Source organism: Salmo salar, chromosome ssa11 (assembly GCF_905237065.1).
Source record: "Salmo salar chromosome ssa11, Ssal_v3.1, whole genome shotgun sequence".
Lineage (NCBI taxonomy): Eukaryota > Metazoa > Chordata > Actinopteri > Salmoniformes > Salmonidae > Salmo > Salmo salar.
Window position 1 is genome coordinate 21174256 of NC_059452.1, and position 18946 is coordinate 21193201.

The window sequence follows — 18946 nt, forward strand, 5'->3', positions numbered from 1 at the left end:
AGGCATACTCTCATCCCACATAGCTCTACCCCAGCTATGGAGTTAAAAATATATATATATTTTTTTAATTAAAATGGTCTGAAAAGCCTGTTATACACCTGCCCACCTCCTTTATGCCCCCTCCCTCCCCCATGTCCCTGATTGTGTTATAATGTGCACGTTATCTTTTATTAATATCTATCACATTCTAGCCATTTCCTCCTCACTCTAATTTACATTTAAATGCTAAATATGCAGATGACGTTTTTTTTAAGGACGTTACCCTGATTGAAAATTTACTTTCAAATGATCCATGGGGGGTGCAGTGAGAGTGGCATGCTAAAATAATACCCTCACCTTCTTATCAGCAGATTAAATGTAATGGCCTTTCTGATGACAGGATGGTTAACTAAAGGGATTAGGTCTGAGGTCACTGTGCAGTATGTGTGTTAGTGCGTGTATACATGCATGTGTGGGGATATTTTTGTGTTCAGGTAAACCTTGCGTGAGGATTTAATGGACATATTCATGTGAGAGCTGATCAGTGGTCCATCTACTCTAACTACTACACCCTACTCTCTCTTCCAATCTCTCTATTGCTCCCTCTCCCCCCTCTCCCCCCTCTCCCCTCTATCTCTCCTCTCCCCCTCTCTCTCTCCTCTCCCCCTCTCTCTCCTCTCCCCAGAGAGATCAGAGCAGAGGGAAACACTGCTATATACACTGTCTGTAATTATTATTCATACAGTATAGATTTCACAACAGGGGTCCTCTCTCTCGTAATTTCACTCTAATCAATACACAACACTGCTATGTGGAGATAAAATGCTTTTCTCTCTCCCTTTCCCCCTTGAAATGTCTATCTCTCTCTCTCTCTCTCTCTCTCTCTCTCTCTCTCTCTTCTCTCTCTCACACGCACCTTCAGGCTTTATCAAAGCTTCTGGAGCCTCAAATAGAAAGAATGGGAGAAAAGTGAGAAGAAAATAGATAAAGGATGAGTGGGGATATCCCCCATACCAGAGCCTAAAGAGGCTTTATTATACTTTAGTGGCAGTACAATATAGTTCTCCAACTGTGTGATATGATTTGTGCCAGCTATGAGGTTGAATGGCCAAGGAGTCTGAGGGGAAACTTAAATCTAAACAGACCCTATAGAAGAGCTGGGCTTACTGCGAGGGAGATGGGGCAGTGAGAGAGGGATGCATTGATGGATGGGGGGAGAAAATGGGAGTAAATTAGGAACGGTGAGAGAGGGGATAGTACAGTCTTTTTGAAAGGGATATTTGATAAGTACAGTAAGATCAATGGTGAGGCATTTGGTAGAGCAGAGAGATAAATACTCATTACCAGAGCATGTGCACTCACACATTAACACTCGCACGCACACACACACACACACACACACACACACACACACACACACACACACACACACACACACACACACACACACACACTTAGTTGGCTGTTTGATGGGACAGACTATGTGATGGAATGTTTTGATGTAATTTTCGGCTCATGAGTGCTAGTATATGGGGCCTTTCTCTGTATGATTATATTTCCATAATTCCAATCAACAGAGAGTGTTATTCTGCATGGACAGAGCCTGCATGGACAGTGCCATTGAGTATCTGTCATCCCTCTGAGGGGAGTGACAGATCAGTACAGCTCCTGCAGGCTCTCACACTCCTTAGCTCAGAGTACATGCAGGTTCAGAGCCGCTGCGCCCCCGTTCTGTCAGCGTGAAAAGTGCATGCGCCGCGGGGGGGTTTAAAAGCCCCGGCTGAGTGCGAGCCGCTGACAGTTTAGGCTCTGGATCAGACTGGGACCAAGTTAACTCGGGAAGAAGAAGAAAAAGCTGCAGCGACTGAACGATGGCGAGTCAAGCACAGCAGCCCCCTCATCTCCACCTGGCAGAGCTCACCGCGGCGCAGTTTCTCGACATCTGGAAACATTTCGACGCAGACGGTCAGTACGGCTACGGCCAGGGGGTTAAACTTGGGCAGGACTGGACTATGGTCATATCATAGGAGTAGGCTGGTTGTAAATTCAGAATGGTTGGATAGTTGTTAAACTGATCGGCTAGTGCTTGGTGGGACAGAGAAAGTGAGCAGATGTGATAGATGAGGGTAGGAAGTCCTGTGTGTTGTACTGCGGGACAGAGAAAGTGAGCAGATGTGATAGATGAGGGTAGGAAGTCCTGTGTGTTGTACTGCGGGACAGAGGAGCATATGGATTGTTATTTAAACAGCGTCTTGGGAATCTTGGCTGTGATTGTCAGTCAGAGTTCCCTGTGCCCTGTACCCTGTTCCGTGATCATGCACTTCTGAAAAATATTTTTAACTTGACACTCCTTTTTTAACTTTAATTGCACAATTAGCATATTGAAGTTGTATAAAGGGGCATTTGTGTGGTTTGTAGATATTTGTTGCAGAACTGTCAGATAAGGAAACATATTTTGAAGTAGCAAAGTAGAAAAGCATTTTCAAATAGTTCAGTTTGTGCATTTTTCCCACACGAGTGTTATATGAGATTTCAGTCGACACGTAGGCTACATATAATCCCCTATAACCATGTTTGTTAATCATCATTTTCTTTTAGTTCCTCAATTACGCATCAAACAGCAAGTTACGCATCAAACAGCTAAGTTATGGAACAGAAGAGCGCTGCTTTGGACCACATTTGTGGCACTATTTTCTGTGCGTAAAACACGAAAGTCTACTACAGCACTACATTATTTGAGAGTAAACATGCGTTGTTCTTGCTAGATCATTTATTATATAGAGTGGTGACGTGTGTGCAAAACGGAGTGGCTGTTTTTAGCGCTGTTTGATCGCTGTGAATTATATATGTGCCTGGCTTGTAGCGACCCCAACGAGGCAACCGGATCCGCGCGTCTCCTATGAATGAATCTACAGTAGCCTATGTCATCACCGGGGCTTCTGCCAGGCGCGGTGTATTGACAGGCAGCTTGCCGTGTCCGGTCTGGGAATGGGAAGGAGTGGAGCGGGAGAGAGAGTAGGGGGGAAAGGTGGGTAGGAGAACGGGGAGCAGTGTGCGAAGAAGATGGGGCGAGAGGACAGAGAGGATGGTAAAGTGGAAGTGGGGGGAGAGGAGAGACGAGGGAGAAGTAGTGATGGGGAAAAGGAGAGCGACGGAATTAATATAGGGAATAGCCATATAGCCTTTACAGTCATTGGGGGAGAGGGATGGGGGGGAGTGCACGCACTAGATACTGGGCGGTTATGGGTGTGACTGACTGCAGCTCGATGGCCCAGTCACGGGTATGGTGTGCGTCACTGTGCGCTAGAGCTGGTCTCTGTCACACAGCACTCAAAAGTGATCATGAAAGGTTATAAACAGTGATTATAACAGCAGCTATACGAGTTGCTAAATCCCATGACCCTCAGTATCTCTCATTTACGTCTTTGGATATAAATATATTGCATGCTATAGCACTGCGTTTTCTTTCTTTAATCCATCCATCCATGCATTCATTTCTGCACTGCGCAAAGCATGTTGAATCCTTCTCCCCCATCCCATGGTGGTCCCTTAGGGCCGTTGGAGACATTCTGCTTGGCAGCAAAACGCTGGGCTAGGCCCATTTAGACTTACTGAGGGCTCTACTAAACACGCGCCTGTTGAAGTGTGTAAAGATGTGTCAAAAAGTCTGTGACATTGCGCAGACTTAACATGTTTCCGCCCCATAGCGCTCACTCTGAGCTCTGCAGCCTCTCACCTAGAGCGTGTAAACCTAGAGCGTGTAAACCTAGAGCGTGTAAACCTAGAGCATGTAAACAGTCACACCTGAGCAAGCGCAGGGATTCTCCGAGCCGCTCAAACACTCCACTGCCCCAGCCGAGAGTTAAATCCGCCCACCGGGTCAACTAAGCCATACGCATCCCTGGCGTGCACTGGGCTGGAATGGACCTAGAATTAGTAGAGCCAGGGATGAGGAATGAGTGCAATTACACACACACACACACACACACACACACACACACACACACACACACACACACACACACACACACACACACACACACACACACACACACACACACGACAACACACACACACGACAACACACACACACACTCTAATTCCACAAATTATAGTTTGTGGAATGTAAAAATAGGTCTCACTGTTCGCTGTGAATACATGAATGCATTTAAGGCTTTTCAGAGATGTTGTGCCAGTAATCCATCTGTGGGAGGCAGAGGTGGTTAACAGAAACATATTGTGGCCAAGCGGGTTTGTGTCGGTCTGTCAAGTCGAATCCGTGTGCCAATCTATGTCCATAGTCTCATACATGATAAAGTGGGACTAGAGCTGGGGTAGTGGAGCATGCTTTTCAAGAATCCTAGATTACATTTTTCGGTCAATGTCAATGACGCGTTTCAGATTTAAAACTTCAGATGATTCACTCTTAGGACAGGCCTTGTATGGTGTGTGTGTGTGTGTTATGGTTTGTGCAGAATGTGTCTGTGTGTGGAGTAGAGAATAGGCCTATGACATTTGGGAAGCGCATGCATTATTCCACTCTTCACACCAAATATTATTCCATGCAAGGAAACAAGATCTATGTCTGACATAACTGGAAAATGTATGAACAGGGCCAAGCCTTTTGGGGCTCTATATGAGATTTAGTTGAGGGGCCTACCACCTCGCTGGTAAAATATTTTAGTGGCTCCCCACTTGACCATGGAAATATTTATACATTTTTAAAGTAAATTTCCTGTAATTCCACACATTTTGCCATAGGTCATAGAGAAAGTTTTTCAGTTTTAATGCAAGTTTTCTGCAATTGTACACATTTTGCCATAGGGCTAAAAAGAAACTATAGTAAATGTCTAACTAATTTTATGCAATTTTATTCGTGAGTGAGAGTGGCAAACAAAATCAATGGGGGCCCTCTAAAGGGCAGGGCCCCTGCGCACGTGCCCTTTGTTCCTGTTCAGTAATTTGGTCATTATTACTACAAATTTAGATAGCAGGGTACACTAATTTATCAATCTAAAAATGCGAAGCTTCGTGGGCTAATGGAGTGCTGTCAGTGACTGACATAACAAGAGGAAAACTGCTGATGCACAACCACATTTCGAAATTGCGCTTTGTGTTTTCTGCTGTTCAAACTCTAATGAGTTCCTTTTTGGGTCATGGGCCCCCTAGCGGCCAGGGGACGTAGACAAACCGCCTATGTCGCTTATGCCCAAGTCCGGCCCTGTGTAAAGACATGGGCATAATTCACACTAAATCCTCACATTGGGAAGAGCAATTGGGATTATTTGTGATGGTCTGCACATATCTAGCATAATATCCATGTCTTTGGTGAAACCTCTTTACACAGTTAACCAGCCAACTCACCCACTTCCCTCCCACACAGTACAGGAATATGTTTAGTTGTGCTTCTGTGGAGTGATGACATGTTGATATAGAGAGGAGACAGCCCTCAGTCCCTCCATCTGATGGGCTGATTTATTTACATACACAAAGCTTTGTGTTTCTGCAGTGATTTGCTTACATCTCAAAGACCAGCCGAGCCAATGCACAGATGATGATTTACCTATCAAATACATCACACAAAGTTAAACGTTTTACGTTGAAAGTTGTATTAGTTGTACGGGTGTCACGCTCGTGATAATGGAATGACCAAGGCGCAGCGTGATTTGAGTTCCACATCCTTTTATTAAGTGAAAACTTCTCAACAAAACAATAAACAAGCAACGAAACGTGACTTATGTGGTGCAACAAGCACAAACACAAACAATATCCCACAAAAGCAGGTGGGAATAGGGACACCTTAAGTATGATCCCCAATTAGAGACAACGATAATCAGCTGCCTCTAATTGGGAACCATACTCAATCCCAAACATAGAAATGAATTGACTAGAACACCCCCTAGTCACGCCCTGACCTACAACACCATAGAGAACCAAGGGCTCTCTATGGTCAGGGCGTGACAGTACCCCCCCCCCAGAGGTGCGGACTCCGGCCGCAAAACCTGAAACCAAATGGGGAGGGTAGGGGGGGTGACTAGTGTCGGTGGCGGCTCCGGTGCGGGTTGTAGCCCCCGCCCAGACTCCGGATTCGGCCATGGCGCCGGGCTGAACGCCGTGCCTGGACTGGGCATCGGCGCAGAGGAAGGCTCCGGCCTTGGAGCGGTACTGGATGCCATGCCTGGACTGGGCACCGGCACAGAGGAGGGCTCCGGCCATGGAGCTGGGTTGGACGCCATGCCTGGACTAGGCACTGGCGCAGAGGGCTCCGGCCATGGAGCTGGGTTGGACGCCGTGCCTGGACTGGGCACCGTCGCAGAGGAAGGCTCCGGCCATGGAGCTGGGTTGGATGCCGTGCCTGGACTGGGCACCGGTGCAGAGGAAGGCTCTGGCCATGGAGCTGGGTTGGACGCCGTGCCTGGACTGGGCATCGGCGCAGGTTGCACCGGACTGATGACACGCACTTCAGGGCGAGTGCGGGGAGCTGGCACAGGACGTACCGGACTGGGGAGACGCACTGGAGGCCTGATGCGTGGAGCCGGCACAGGTGGCACCGGACTGGTGACACGCACTTCAGGGCGAGTGCGGGGAGCTGGCACAGGACGTACCGGACTGGGGAGGCGCACTGGCGGCCTGGTGCGTGGAGCCGGCACAGGTGGCACCGGACTGGTGACACGCACTTCAGGGCGAGTGCGGGGAGCTGGCACAGGACGTACCGGACTGGGGAGGCGCACTGGAGGCCTGGTGCGTGGAGCCGGCACAGGTGGCACTGGACTGGTGACACGCACTTCAGGGCAAGTGCGGGGAGCTGGCACAGATGGCACCGGACTGATGACCTGCTCTTCAGGGCGAGTGCGAGGCACCGGCACAGGACGTACCGGACTGAGAAGGCTCACTGCAGGCCTGGTGCGTGGAGCCGGCACAGATGGCACTGGACTGGTGTCACGCTCTTCAGCACGCCTGCGCTGCAGCATACTACTCGCTATCACCTCTCTCCGGTATCTTTCATTGTATTCCTCCACCGACTCCCAAACGGACTCTGGCACTCCCCGCTGCTCAGTCGACCATCCCATATGCCCCCCCCCCAAAAAAAATCTTGGAGTTTCTGTGGCCGTGGCCCCCGGCTTGTCGCTGTCCTTCCAGTACTTTCTGCGATTCTCTCAAAGGAAGGGTCTCGCATCCTCCCCGGATTTCCTCCCAGGTCCAACTCACTTTATCCTCCCGAGCATTCTGCTTGGTCCTTGATTGGTGGGATATTCTGTCACGCTCGTGATAATGGACGGACCAAGGCGCAGTGTGATTTGAGTTCCACATCCTTTTATTAAGTGAAAACCTCTCAACAAAACAATAAACAAGCAATGAAACGTGACTTACGTGGTGCAACAAGCACAAACACAAACAATATCCCACAAAAGCAGGTGGGAACAGGGACACCTTAACCTCTCTAGGGTAGGGGGCAGTATTTTGACATCCGGATGAAAAGCGTGCCGAGAGTAAATTGCCTGTTACTCAGGCCCAGAAGCTAAGATATGCATAGAAAACGGATAGCTAAGATATGGATAGAAAACACTCTAAAGTTTCCAAAACTGTTAAAATAATGTCTGTGAGTATAACAGAACTCATATGGCAGGCGAAAACCTGAGAAAATCAAATTCTGAAGTTTGTAGTTTTCAATTGAATTGAACACAGTATCCGATGGCTGTGGGGTCAGATTGCACTTCCTATGGCTTCCATTAGATGTCAACAGTCTGTTGGAAATAGTTTCAGGCTTGTATTGTGAAAAATTAGTGAGTAAGAGCACAGAGAGTGAATGGACTGTCTGATGTCCCAGAGTTGTTTGTTGTTCATGGCCGAGAGCGCGCCATGTGTTATTTTTCCTTTTCTATTGACAACGCTATTGTCCGGTTGAAATATTATTGCTTATTTATAACTAAAACAACCTGAGGATTGATTCTAAACATCGTTTGACATGTTTCTATGAACGTTACCTGTACTTTTTTGACTTTTCGTCTGCCTGTTGTGCCAGCCCTGGAGCCAGTTGATTACTGAACAAAACGTGCCAGCCAAATGGAGGTTTTTGGATATAAAGAGGAACTTTATCGAACAAAACAAACATTTATTGTGTAACTGGGAGTCGTGTGAGTGCAACCATATGAAGATCATCAAAGGTAAGTGATTAATTATATCGCTATTTCTGACATTTGTGTCGCACCTGCCTGGTTGAAAAATTATTTTCATGTGTTTTGTATGAGGGACGCTGTCCTCAGATAATCGCATGGTGTGCTTTCGCCATAAAGCCTTTTTGAAATCTGACACTTTGGCTGGATTAACAAGAAGTTAAGCTTTATTTTGATGTATAACACATATATTTTCAAGAATGTTAAATATTAGAATTTAGTATTTTTTAATTTTGCACTCTGCAATTTCACTGGATGCAATTTCACTCAGCTGCCTCTAATTGGGAACCATACTCAATCCCAAGGATAGAAATGAATCGACTAGAACACACCCTAGTCACGCCCTGACCTACAACACCATAGGGCTCTCTATGGTCAGGGCGTGACAACGGGATACGTATTGTATACATTGTCCAACGAAATGCTTACTTGCAGGTTCCTTTTCGACAATGCAACAACAATAAAAAACAGTAAAAAAATAAGAATAAAAACTTAAAGTGAGCCTGTTGGTATTAGACCACATGCTTCGAAACAGTCTGCCCGAAGGTAAGGGAGAAAACAGCTAGTGGCTGGGGTGTGTGGGGTCCTTGACGATGCTGAGTGCCTTCCTCAGGCACAGTTTCAAGTAGACGTCCTGGATGAGTGGAAGCATGGTCCCAGTGATGCACTCGGGCCGTCTTCACCACCCGCTGGAGAGCTTTGCGGTCGTGGACGGAGCAATTCCCATACCAAGCCGTGAATCAACTTTTCAGGACGCTCTTGATGGTTCAGCGGTAGTATTTCTAGCAACATGCCAAATTTCTTCAGCTGCCTTAGGCAGTAGAGGTGCTGTTGCACCCTCTTGACAAGAGTGATGGTGTTGTTGGTCCAAGAAAAGTCCTCTGTGATGTGGATGCTGAGGAACATAAAACTAGTGACTCTCTCTACTACAGTCCCGTTGATGTGGATCAGGGCATGTTCACTCCTCTGCTTCCTGAAGTCAACAGTCAACTCCTTTGTTTTGCTGACATTGAGGGAGAGGTTGTTGTCATGATGTCACCACAATGCCAGTCCACTTATCGCCTCCCTATAGGTGAACTAGTCATTGTTGGTTATCAGGCCTACAACTATTGTGTCGTCAGCAAACTTGCTGTACACCATGCGTAGCCAGTCACATGCCTGCCATGTTTGTGAATGTCGCTACAGAATATCTAGTGCCCCAATAAACATCTACCTGACCCCCCACTGTCAATCCCCCAGGCACAAAGCCATTCCACTGTGAATATGTTTCTAATGCCTTCTGAGCTGCAGGCGATTCCTGTTTTTAAATATCATTCTGTGGCAGCATTACCAAAGAATTTCCACACTTCCCATTCGTAAATGCCACCCTGATCTGCCTAAAGTTTCCAGATGCCAGCAGTGCTTTGGTCATGTGACTAATGCAGAACCCCTACCTTCTCCCAACACTGAGCTAAACTACAAGAATGTTAGAGCGGGTCCTTTCTTCTGCCCTCTCTTTACCCCCCCTCTCTCTCTATTGCTGCATCTCCTAGCTATTTCTTCCCATTCTCTCTCTCTGTTTCTCCTTTTCTATCTGCCTGTAGGGTGTGTGTGTGATGTGTGTTTCTCCCGTGTGTGTTTGATGGCCTCTGAGTGTTTCTCTCATCTCCCCGATGGGGGAACTCACAGAGCACAGACCTGGGGGAACTCACAGAGTACAAACCGTTAGAGATCTGATCGGGCAAGACAATTAGGAGCTTGTTATATTCTCAATCAGCCTTAAATATCTAGAGTATGTGGGTTGCCCCTACAGTGTGCGCACACAGACACGCGCGTGCACACACACACACACACACACACATGCACACACGCACACACACACACACACACACACACACACACACACACACACACACACACACACACACACACACACACACACACACACACACACACACACACACACACACACACACACACACTTATCAAGTAATCTCTTTCCCCTTTCCATAATTTTCTTCCCGTGAGGTTAGCTATCATTTTATTCCTATGATGCTATGACACAATAAGTCACATTAAGCCCCTGCCCTTTCAGATCCCTCCCTCCGACCTACTCTCCCTTTCTCTCCTCCTCCCTCTATCTCATCCTCCCATCAGATACTGAGCCTGATGGTTTTGCTGGGATATCAGACTAATCCTAGTAAGGACCAGGGAGCTCAGCAGTGTTGGATATAAATATGTGACTCAATGTTATGCTACTGTACTCCTGTGGGAGTCGTGTTGGCCAGATGGACAATATCGTGTGACTGTAGCATTAGGCTAGATAATGAGAGTGTTTTTGTCAACATGTTTCCATATCGTTTAGAGTATGCAAACAGTCATGGCGGTGCTATACAACACTTGACTCTCTGGACTCCTTGTGGACTCGTTGTTCCGGACATTCATTGAGCTACTTGTTGAACAAAGGGCTTAAAAAATGCCTCCATATTGAACCCTGTTTATTTTTACAGTAATGAAACACACACTACATACCAGAGTTCTATCTCAATTCACATTTGGTGAGATACTGAGCATCTGATCCCCTCACCTCCATCTCAGCTGTATTGGAGAAGAAGGTCCAAAGTCCCTCCCTGACTTTTTTCTCCAATAGGATTTGCGAAGGAGGTGAGGAGAGAGGATGCAAGGAATCAAGGAAAGATTAATTGAGAAAGTGCCGTGTAACTATTATGTTTTCCACAGGTTCAAAAGTCAATGTAATCCCCATCTCACTGATCCCAGGAATGACCTTTAACCCTTGGGTATGTCCTACAGGAAATGGCTACATTGAGGGAAAGGAGCTGGAGAACTTCTTCCGGCAGCTAGAGACTGCGCGGAGAGGAACAGGTGTGGTGAGTGGGTTTGAATACATTGAAAATGCATCCTTCCTTGCTTCCTGCCTTAAAGTGAGTAACTGACTCCATCCTAGTCGAAGCAACCTTAAACATTGTATTTAAATGAGAACATGGTCCACTTTACTTGACTGTCATCATCCATGGTGTATTCAGGCTTCTAGATAGGCTAATAGACTAGATAATTTGATATAATATGCTACAACAACTCATCATCATAGAGAGTCGTTAGGTAGGAAGTCGCTGTTTTATCCGTTTTTGATTTATTCTGTGTGTTTGTGTGTGTGTGTTTGTCTATTCAAGGATCCCACACATGCTGCCTTTAGAGAGAAAATGAAGGAATTCATGATGAAATTTGACAAGAATGCAGACGGAAGAATTGAGATGTCAGAAGTAAGACTCATACTGTACACAAGCACATTCAAACTCCTCTGTTGAAATGTCTGCTTACTTCTTATGTTTACCTCTGATGTTATATCTGCATATATGTTCTTTGTTTTGTACACAGTGTTGTTGTTGAAATCCGCTTTAATATTGAGTTAGTAGCCAAGTGTACTAATCCTCTCTCTCTATATTTTCTCTCTCTCTCCCTCTTTCTCTCCAGTTAGCTCAGATTCTGCCCACAGAGGAGAATTTCCTGCTTTGTTTCAGAACATTTGTGGGATCCAGTGCAGAATTCATGGCGGTAAGTTGTGTCTGTCTGTCTGTCTGTCTGTCTGTCTGTCTGTCTGTCTGTCTGTCTGTCTGTCTGTCTGTCTGTCTGTCTGTCTGTCTGTCTGTCTGTCTGTCTGTCTGTCTGTCTGTCTGTGTGTGTGTGTGTGTGTGTGTGTGTGTGTGTAAGCCCACTGCACTGTAGAGTATATCGATCACTAAAGATGGCTCCTGCTATCATTGCTCTCCGATACAGATAACTTTTTGGTGTATTGCTAAGTCTGATCACTTCGTCCCATACACAAAAACCACCACAAAAATACATCCATCCACATACACAGAATCAATCCCAACAGAGATTAGAAATATCAGGGAAACAGGCATCTCCTTGTCTAAAGCGTTTTATATCTAGAAATAACTAGAGAGAGAAAGAGAGAGAGGGAGGGGGGTTCCTTTTAACTGTTCTCTGCTGGTGGAGACACGCAAAGTAAGGAGAAGGGAGGATAGACAGAAGGAAAGAGTTTTGCAGTGGTCCAGTGTGCTGGCTACCCCGTGTTAAAAGTGGAGGGGGGAGGGGAACACAGAAGCTATTCTCAGACTGCCATACATTATGGATGGTTTGCAGGCTTACTGCAGGAGAGTGGGGGGAGGGGTGATGTAGTTTGGGCATCCATCTTTGATAAGGTTTCGCTCTAGACACGGGACAGCTGGTAGATTAAAACACAAATTATATACTTTTCTGTCTCACTCTCATCCTCTTCTATCTCCGTCTGGCTACATTCTCTCTACCGATTATAGCATTATGACTTTTCCACTTGTTGTTAAAGTAAAGAGGGTTTTAAGGCTTTAGAGTTCTTAATCTCTGTGTTTAAATGCATGTGTACTGTGTTGTAATGAAATGTTAAAAATGCTCTGTCTACAGGCATGGCGAAGGTATGACACTGATCGCAGTGGATACATCGAAGCCAATGAACTGAAGGTAAACAAATGTGTCAAAGTTTAATACATTCATAACCTTCAGTAGTCAGTTTCCAAGGACTTGTGCTTGTTGTCAGAGGAGGACCCCTGAGCTCTCATCCTTAAACTTTAATTTTGGGTCATTGAGCCAGTTACCAGTGGGGTAACGAGGATCTGTCTTCCTCAGGGTTTCCTGTCAGATCTTCTGAAGAAAGCCAACAGACACTATGATGACAAGAAACTCAACGAGTACACACAGACAATAGTGAGTGTGACACACATACTGTACATGTGTACACAAACACACAGGTTTAACACTGTGTAGTAATGTTACGCCACTCACTGTTGTATTTCACTCTCCAGCTGAAGATGTTTGATCTGAACGGTGATGGGAAACTGGGCCTGTCTGAAATGGCCAGGTGAGTGTATGTGTGTCTTGTTCATTGAGAGACTCTCTGTGCTATACTTAAATCCATTTTGAAGTAAAGAATCTGAATATGAACGATTTTCTTTTATCTCATTTAAGGCTGCTGCCGGTTCAAGAAAATTTCTTGCTCAAGTTCGAGGTGAGACCACACCCACACACCCCACCCCACCCCACCCCCACACCCCACCCCACACACAACATTCTTTAGGAATTGGGGCAATGTATTCATTTGTGAAAGAGTCGGTCACTATGTGAATTAAAGCAGTCTTGACCAGAACCCTAAGGTAAAGGTCATACAATATGTATGTCGGCAGATCTATGGTACAATTCAGCTTTATTGCATTCACTGTAAGAGGATTAAACTGTTTATCACAGGAGACGTTTACTGAGTCTGCACCTGGCTAGACTATCACATCGACAGCCTTAAGTCTTTGCAACACTCTTTCACATGCACTCAAGCACGCTTGTTCACACACACACACACACACACACACACACACACACACACACACACACACACACACACACACACACACACACACACACACACACGAAAACACACACACAAACACACACACACACACGAACACACACACACACACACACACACACACACACACACACACACACACACACACACACACACACACACACACACACACATACACACACACACATCTGTCGTTCAGTCCTTTAGGCTCGTTAATTAAACCAGTTAGTCTCCAGTTTGTGAGGAACAGATGCAGGCATTCCCAGGGTGCTATGTGTCAATATTAGGAAGGTGTTCCTAATGTTTGGTAAACTCAATGTATATATATCATGTACAATTATTATTTATTTCCTTTCCCTTCACTGTCTTTCCCGCCTCTCCAGGGATGCAAGCTTTCAGCAGAGCAGTTCAACATAATATTCACCTTCTATGACAAGGTAAATGAGCACAGTTGTCACGAGATACTAGGAGTGGTGGTAGGAGTCAGGCGCAGAGAGCAGAGGTAAGGTATAATGTCCTTTATTCTTCCCGGCACAAAAACGGTCAACGCCAACACAAACGGGCGCGTGAACAAACGACCAACCAAGAACAACGGGCACACAGTCCGGAGAGAGAATACAAGGCGAATAGCCAGCACATCCAAAAAACACAACGACAGCAAAACAATCCCGCACAAACCTGGGCGGGCTAAACTGGCTTAAATAAACACAAATCAAGACACACAATAGGGAACAGGTGCAACCAATAAGACATTACAAACAGAAAAGGAAAAAGGGATCAGCGGTGGCTAGTAGGCCGGCGAAGACGACCGCCGAGCGCCGCCCGAGCAGGCAGGGGAGCCACCTTCGGTGGGATTTGTGACAACAGTAGACATATTTGCAGGGAGGGTGTGTGGGTGGGAGAGTGTGTGAGAGAGATTGCTTGTATCCCTGTCACTCAAGCTACTAGCTCCATGCAAATGGTCACTTGCACAGGTAAATACTCCAGAGACACACCTGCGTCTGTATCATTCATTTTGTTAGTGTTACCTTGGTAACCTTCCCAGTAGTGGTGCGTGGGTAAAATCAGGGGGGAAGTCAATCCAGAAAAAAAGCCATATTACAACCTATGTGTTGTGATAACTGCGCTGTTTGCTCTATAACCTGTTAGTTCATATGCCTTGCCACCATGATATATAGGCCTAATGCCAAGACAATAAGAAGACACAGTGGCAGAATAAATTCAACCACACATTTGTTTCATCACAAAACCGGAGAGCAACATCTGTCCACAAAACATATTGCATGTAACAGTTACATGATCTACAGCATGGTCAAGCAAGGTAATGTTTCCCACATTTTTGGACTACTAAACAACTATTGATTTAGAACCACAGAGAGTTATTGCAAGTTACAAAGAAAACAGGAGCTGCCTGTCAATGTTACTGATTTATGTACTGATTTATGTGTGTGTGTGTGTGTGTGTGTGTGTGTGTGTGTGTGTGTGTGTGTGTGTGTGTGTGTGTGTGTGTGTGTGTGTGTGTGAGCAAGTAGAAAAAACATGTCGACTCAACCTACTTGTAGAGAAACGCCAATGCCATCCTCCTCTTTCGTGTTGTCTAAACGGTCTATGACTATCATACAGTACACACTTTTAGTTTTGGTTGTCCTAGGCTACCTTGCTAAAATACTTGCTCACTAGCTTCCTTTCATACGCAACGATACACCAGAACAGCTAGTTAACGTTAGCATACTACACTCTTTGAAAAAAATCTAGAACCTAAAAGGTTTCTTCGGCTATCCCCATAGGAGAACCCTTTGAAGAAACATTTTTGTTTCCAGGTAGAACCTATTTGGTTTCAGGTAGAACCCTTTTGGGTTTCATGTAGAACCCTCTCCACAGGGTTCTACATGAACCAAAGGGTTCTACCTGGAACCAAAAAGGGTTCTCTTGTGGGGACAGCCGAAGAACCCTTCTGGAACCCTTTTTTCTAAGAGTGTACATCTAGCTACATGTTGAACTTCCATCCTCTCAGGCCAGGGGCGCAATGCATGAATTTATTGATCGATCAGAATCGCCATTATAATCATTGGCCAGTATGGAGAATTAAGTAAAACCACAAGTCCAAATCCCTAATTTAGGAAAGGGCCGAACACAACGAGATGCAACAATTCAAGTTTTATTCTGTCATTAATGACATTTGGCTTTGGCTTGTGATGTGATTGGTCTGAAGCCTTCCCTTGACACTTTTTTTATGGTGAGCTAGCACCATTCACAGCTGAGTTCACTCAGTTTAGCTCAAAGCTGATTGACAATTATTTAATGTATTTTTTATCAAGGGAGGCCAAATGCTCACTGGCTTCCCTTGAATTCAATGCTATGAGCAGCAACAATGTCATACTCTTTCTGACCAGAGAGCATCAGATAGATACTCTACACATACTGAGACAGAGGGGAGCTGTTTGGTTTGCTCAGATGCTTTCTCCGGTGAGATATATTCATTTCAGCCTCTTGTGAATTGAAGGAAATTTATGAAACACAGAGCCACAAAATATATATTTTTTCTTGGTCAACATTTTGGGGAAGCCTGGCTTCCCTTGGCATCCATGAATACATGCCACTGAATCTTCCACAAAGAAAACAGTACAGTAGGAAAGACAGGTGTACAGTATAGGAGTCTCATACTAATGCCTTTGTAATGACTTGGATTGGCAGTTGGTCTGTGAATGATTGATCTTACCTGTGTATACTCTGAGTGGGAGGATATCTGAGTGTTTGATTGTTCTTTTAATGAGAATATGATATGAGATGCCCAGCCCCTGTCTGCTGTTTCACTGTTTTTCACTGTTTCACTAGGATGGAAACGGTTACATCGATGAGCAGGAGCTGGACGCACTGCTGAAGGACCTACATGACAAGAACAAAATGGTAAAGAACGAGAGACTTCACTTATTTACTGACTCATCTTTTGATTAGTTGATTGGTTGATTATGTCATACTGCACCTGGAGTGTTTACAAGAGCAGAACGTTGTGGTCTTGTACAAGACCCAAAATCCCAAGAAAGTTCTAAAAAAAAGTCCTTGGGACGTACCTGGGACCAACTGGGAACTAGACAAAACCTCCAAGGGACCATGAGACAACGTCCTGACGACTTCAGGCGACCATTTCGTGAAGTCCTGGGGACGTCCTAATGACTCATTATTGTTTACAGGGTAGACACCATAGTTAATGATATCATTGGTTGAGGCACTAGCACTCACGTCTGTTTCTCTCCCTGTTTGCTGTAGGAGTTGGACTCGACCGGTCTGGTGGGCTATAAGAAGAGCATCATGGCTCTGTCCGACGCGGGGAAGCTCTACCGCACCGAGCTGGAGATCGTCCTCTGCCGCGACTCCACACTGTGATCTTTCACCTCTGACCCATGACAACTCCCCACTGCCCCCATCCTGGCATTACTAGGTGCATGTATGCCCCCCTCCTCCACTCCAACATCTGTAGAGTGAAAGTGAATGTCCACTTGAAGGCATAAACAAGACCCTCAGCCCAACTGACCCACTCTGTTTAATTACCTGTCCCTTACTTTGCCCCACCTCACCTCCCCCCTTATCGCAGTGTGGCGCTACCTGATGATGTCATCAGCATCTGCAGCTTTTTTGTTATTTTTTAAATGCAATTCTATAGTGAGTTAACCATTACATATGGAAATAATAGAAGGAATATATGATATGACTATTTATTTGAACGCATGTACATTTTGCCTGAATGTCCTTTATACTGTACTCCCTTAGCCTACTCTTTGTTTTTTTACAGTTCGCCTGTAAATCTCTCTTTCTCTCTTTTTCTATTTACCTCCAATCTCAATGCCCCCTCCCTCACTATTCGTTTCAGTCTGTTGCCTTGTTTTTGAATTGGGTTTAGGCTCGTACTATTTTAATGGAGAAATTATTGAGAGCATCAATAAATATAGCTGATGATCACTTATGGCTCTGCCTTACTCACATCCACAGGGCCAAACTGTCTCTATCCAAACCATGGGATCTCAGTCTGCTAAACTTCTATATCAGCCTATACATCTCTATAAATGCCTAGTTATTTCTGTTTCTATGAAGACTTAATCTTGGCCAGGCAAGGGAGAGCTATTTTTCTTTGCCAGCATAATGGGATTCCTGTGAAGATAAAAGTTCCAATACAGATGTTGGGAGCAGGCGCGTTATCTCCCTGAGCACTCCATTCCCGCTGTTCTAATCTCCCGTTGAAAGGCAGTTTGATGGAGGGAGCCTGCACACTCCATTTTTCATAGATGAGAACTTTCAGAGGTACTTATCTGTCTCTATTGCACACTACGAACACTGAGTGGGTCAAGGCTGGAGGAGATGAGTGACCGATGGGAGGGATATGAGTGGAGTTAAACAACCATTCTCCAACACCTCCTGCTAGTAGACTAGTCCTACCATAATAGCCTAACAAACCTTTGAGATCACAAAGGAATTGAAATTCTCAATAAGTTTGTTTACTTACTGTATCACTACAAGAAAAACTCCTGATGTTTTTTTGCCTCAGCAGCTCCATCGGAGCCTTTGAGCCTCACTACTTACACGCACATCCCGAATTTGCAGACAGAGCAATTTAGGGCACTCCAGTTGGTGGACACATTTCCCTGTGTAATATATATATATATATATATATATATATGGGAGAGTCCTGAGTCCTGAAAGAGAATGACAAATATGCACCAGGCTTGTTTAAGGTCTTTAAAGGTTTAAAATAACAACACCACACAACACAGTAAACATTATGTTGTTGCACATTTTTTTTAAATATATATTTTTGTGAAAACCTTCAGTTTCTTGGGTAATACATCTAATGTTATGCACAAGCTTTTGGAGCTGTCCACATTTTTCACTGTATGGAGAAGTCTGGACACCCCTGGTTTAGTACCAAATGGAACAGTGTGACTTCTATCAATTAATCATCCGCACTTTCATCTTTAATTAAACTCACTCTAGTTTTCTTAAAGCACAAAAAAACACCTAACCACGCACTTACGCACGTACACACACACACACACACACACTCTACTTTGATCCCCAAGCAGCCAACTGCTGACAACAGTACAGGAGAAATAGAATCTGCTCTGATTCCCTCCCCCACATTGGTTCCTCACTCAGAAAGAAAAAGGGAAGCGAGCGAAGCGAGAGATGGAGGAAAAGACAAGCTGCTAAGATTGGGGTCCATATTTAGCTATTCTCCCCTGAGTAGAATTGCTATTGCTTCAAACAAAAGGGATAGGTGCACACAATATTAGGAACAAACAAACTGATGTTAATAACAGCATGAGGATGAGGCAAGGTTGCAGCCTCGGTGCACAAACACATTTAAGAGTTATCGGCACACGAAGTAGAAAAGTTGAGTCTTTTTAGA

General features: G+C 45.2%; 1 protein-coding gene across 1 annotated transcript; it reads left to right on the forward strand.

The window, feature by feature from the left end:
• Positions 1 to 1692: 1692 nt before the first annotated feature.
• LOC106562260 (calretinin) lies at positions 1693 to 17502 on the forward strand. The gene is made up of 11 exons (XM_014127025.2): positions 1693 to 1944; positions 10944 to 11020; positions 11324 to 11413; positions 11625 to 11705; positions 12594 to 12650; positions 12816 to 12893; positions 12992 to 13047; positions 13155 to 13194; positions 13929 to 13982; positions 16381 to 16452; positions 16813 to 17502. Exons 1-11 carry the CDS (start codon positions 1851 to 1853, stop codon positions 16927 to 16929), a joined length of 816 nt encoding a protein of 271 aa, XP_013982500.1. The 5' UTR covers positions 1693 to 1850; the 3' UTR covers positions 16930 to 17502.
• The last annotated feature ends 1444 nt before the right edge of the window (positions 17503 to 18946 follow it).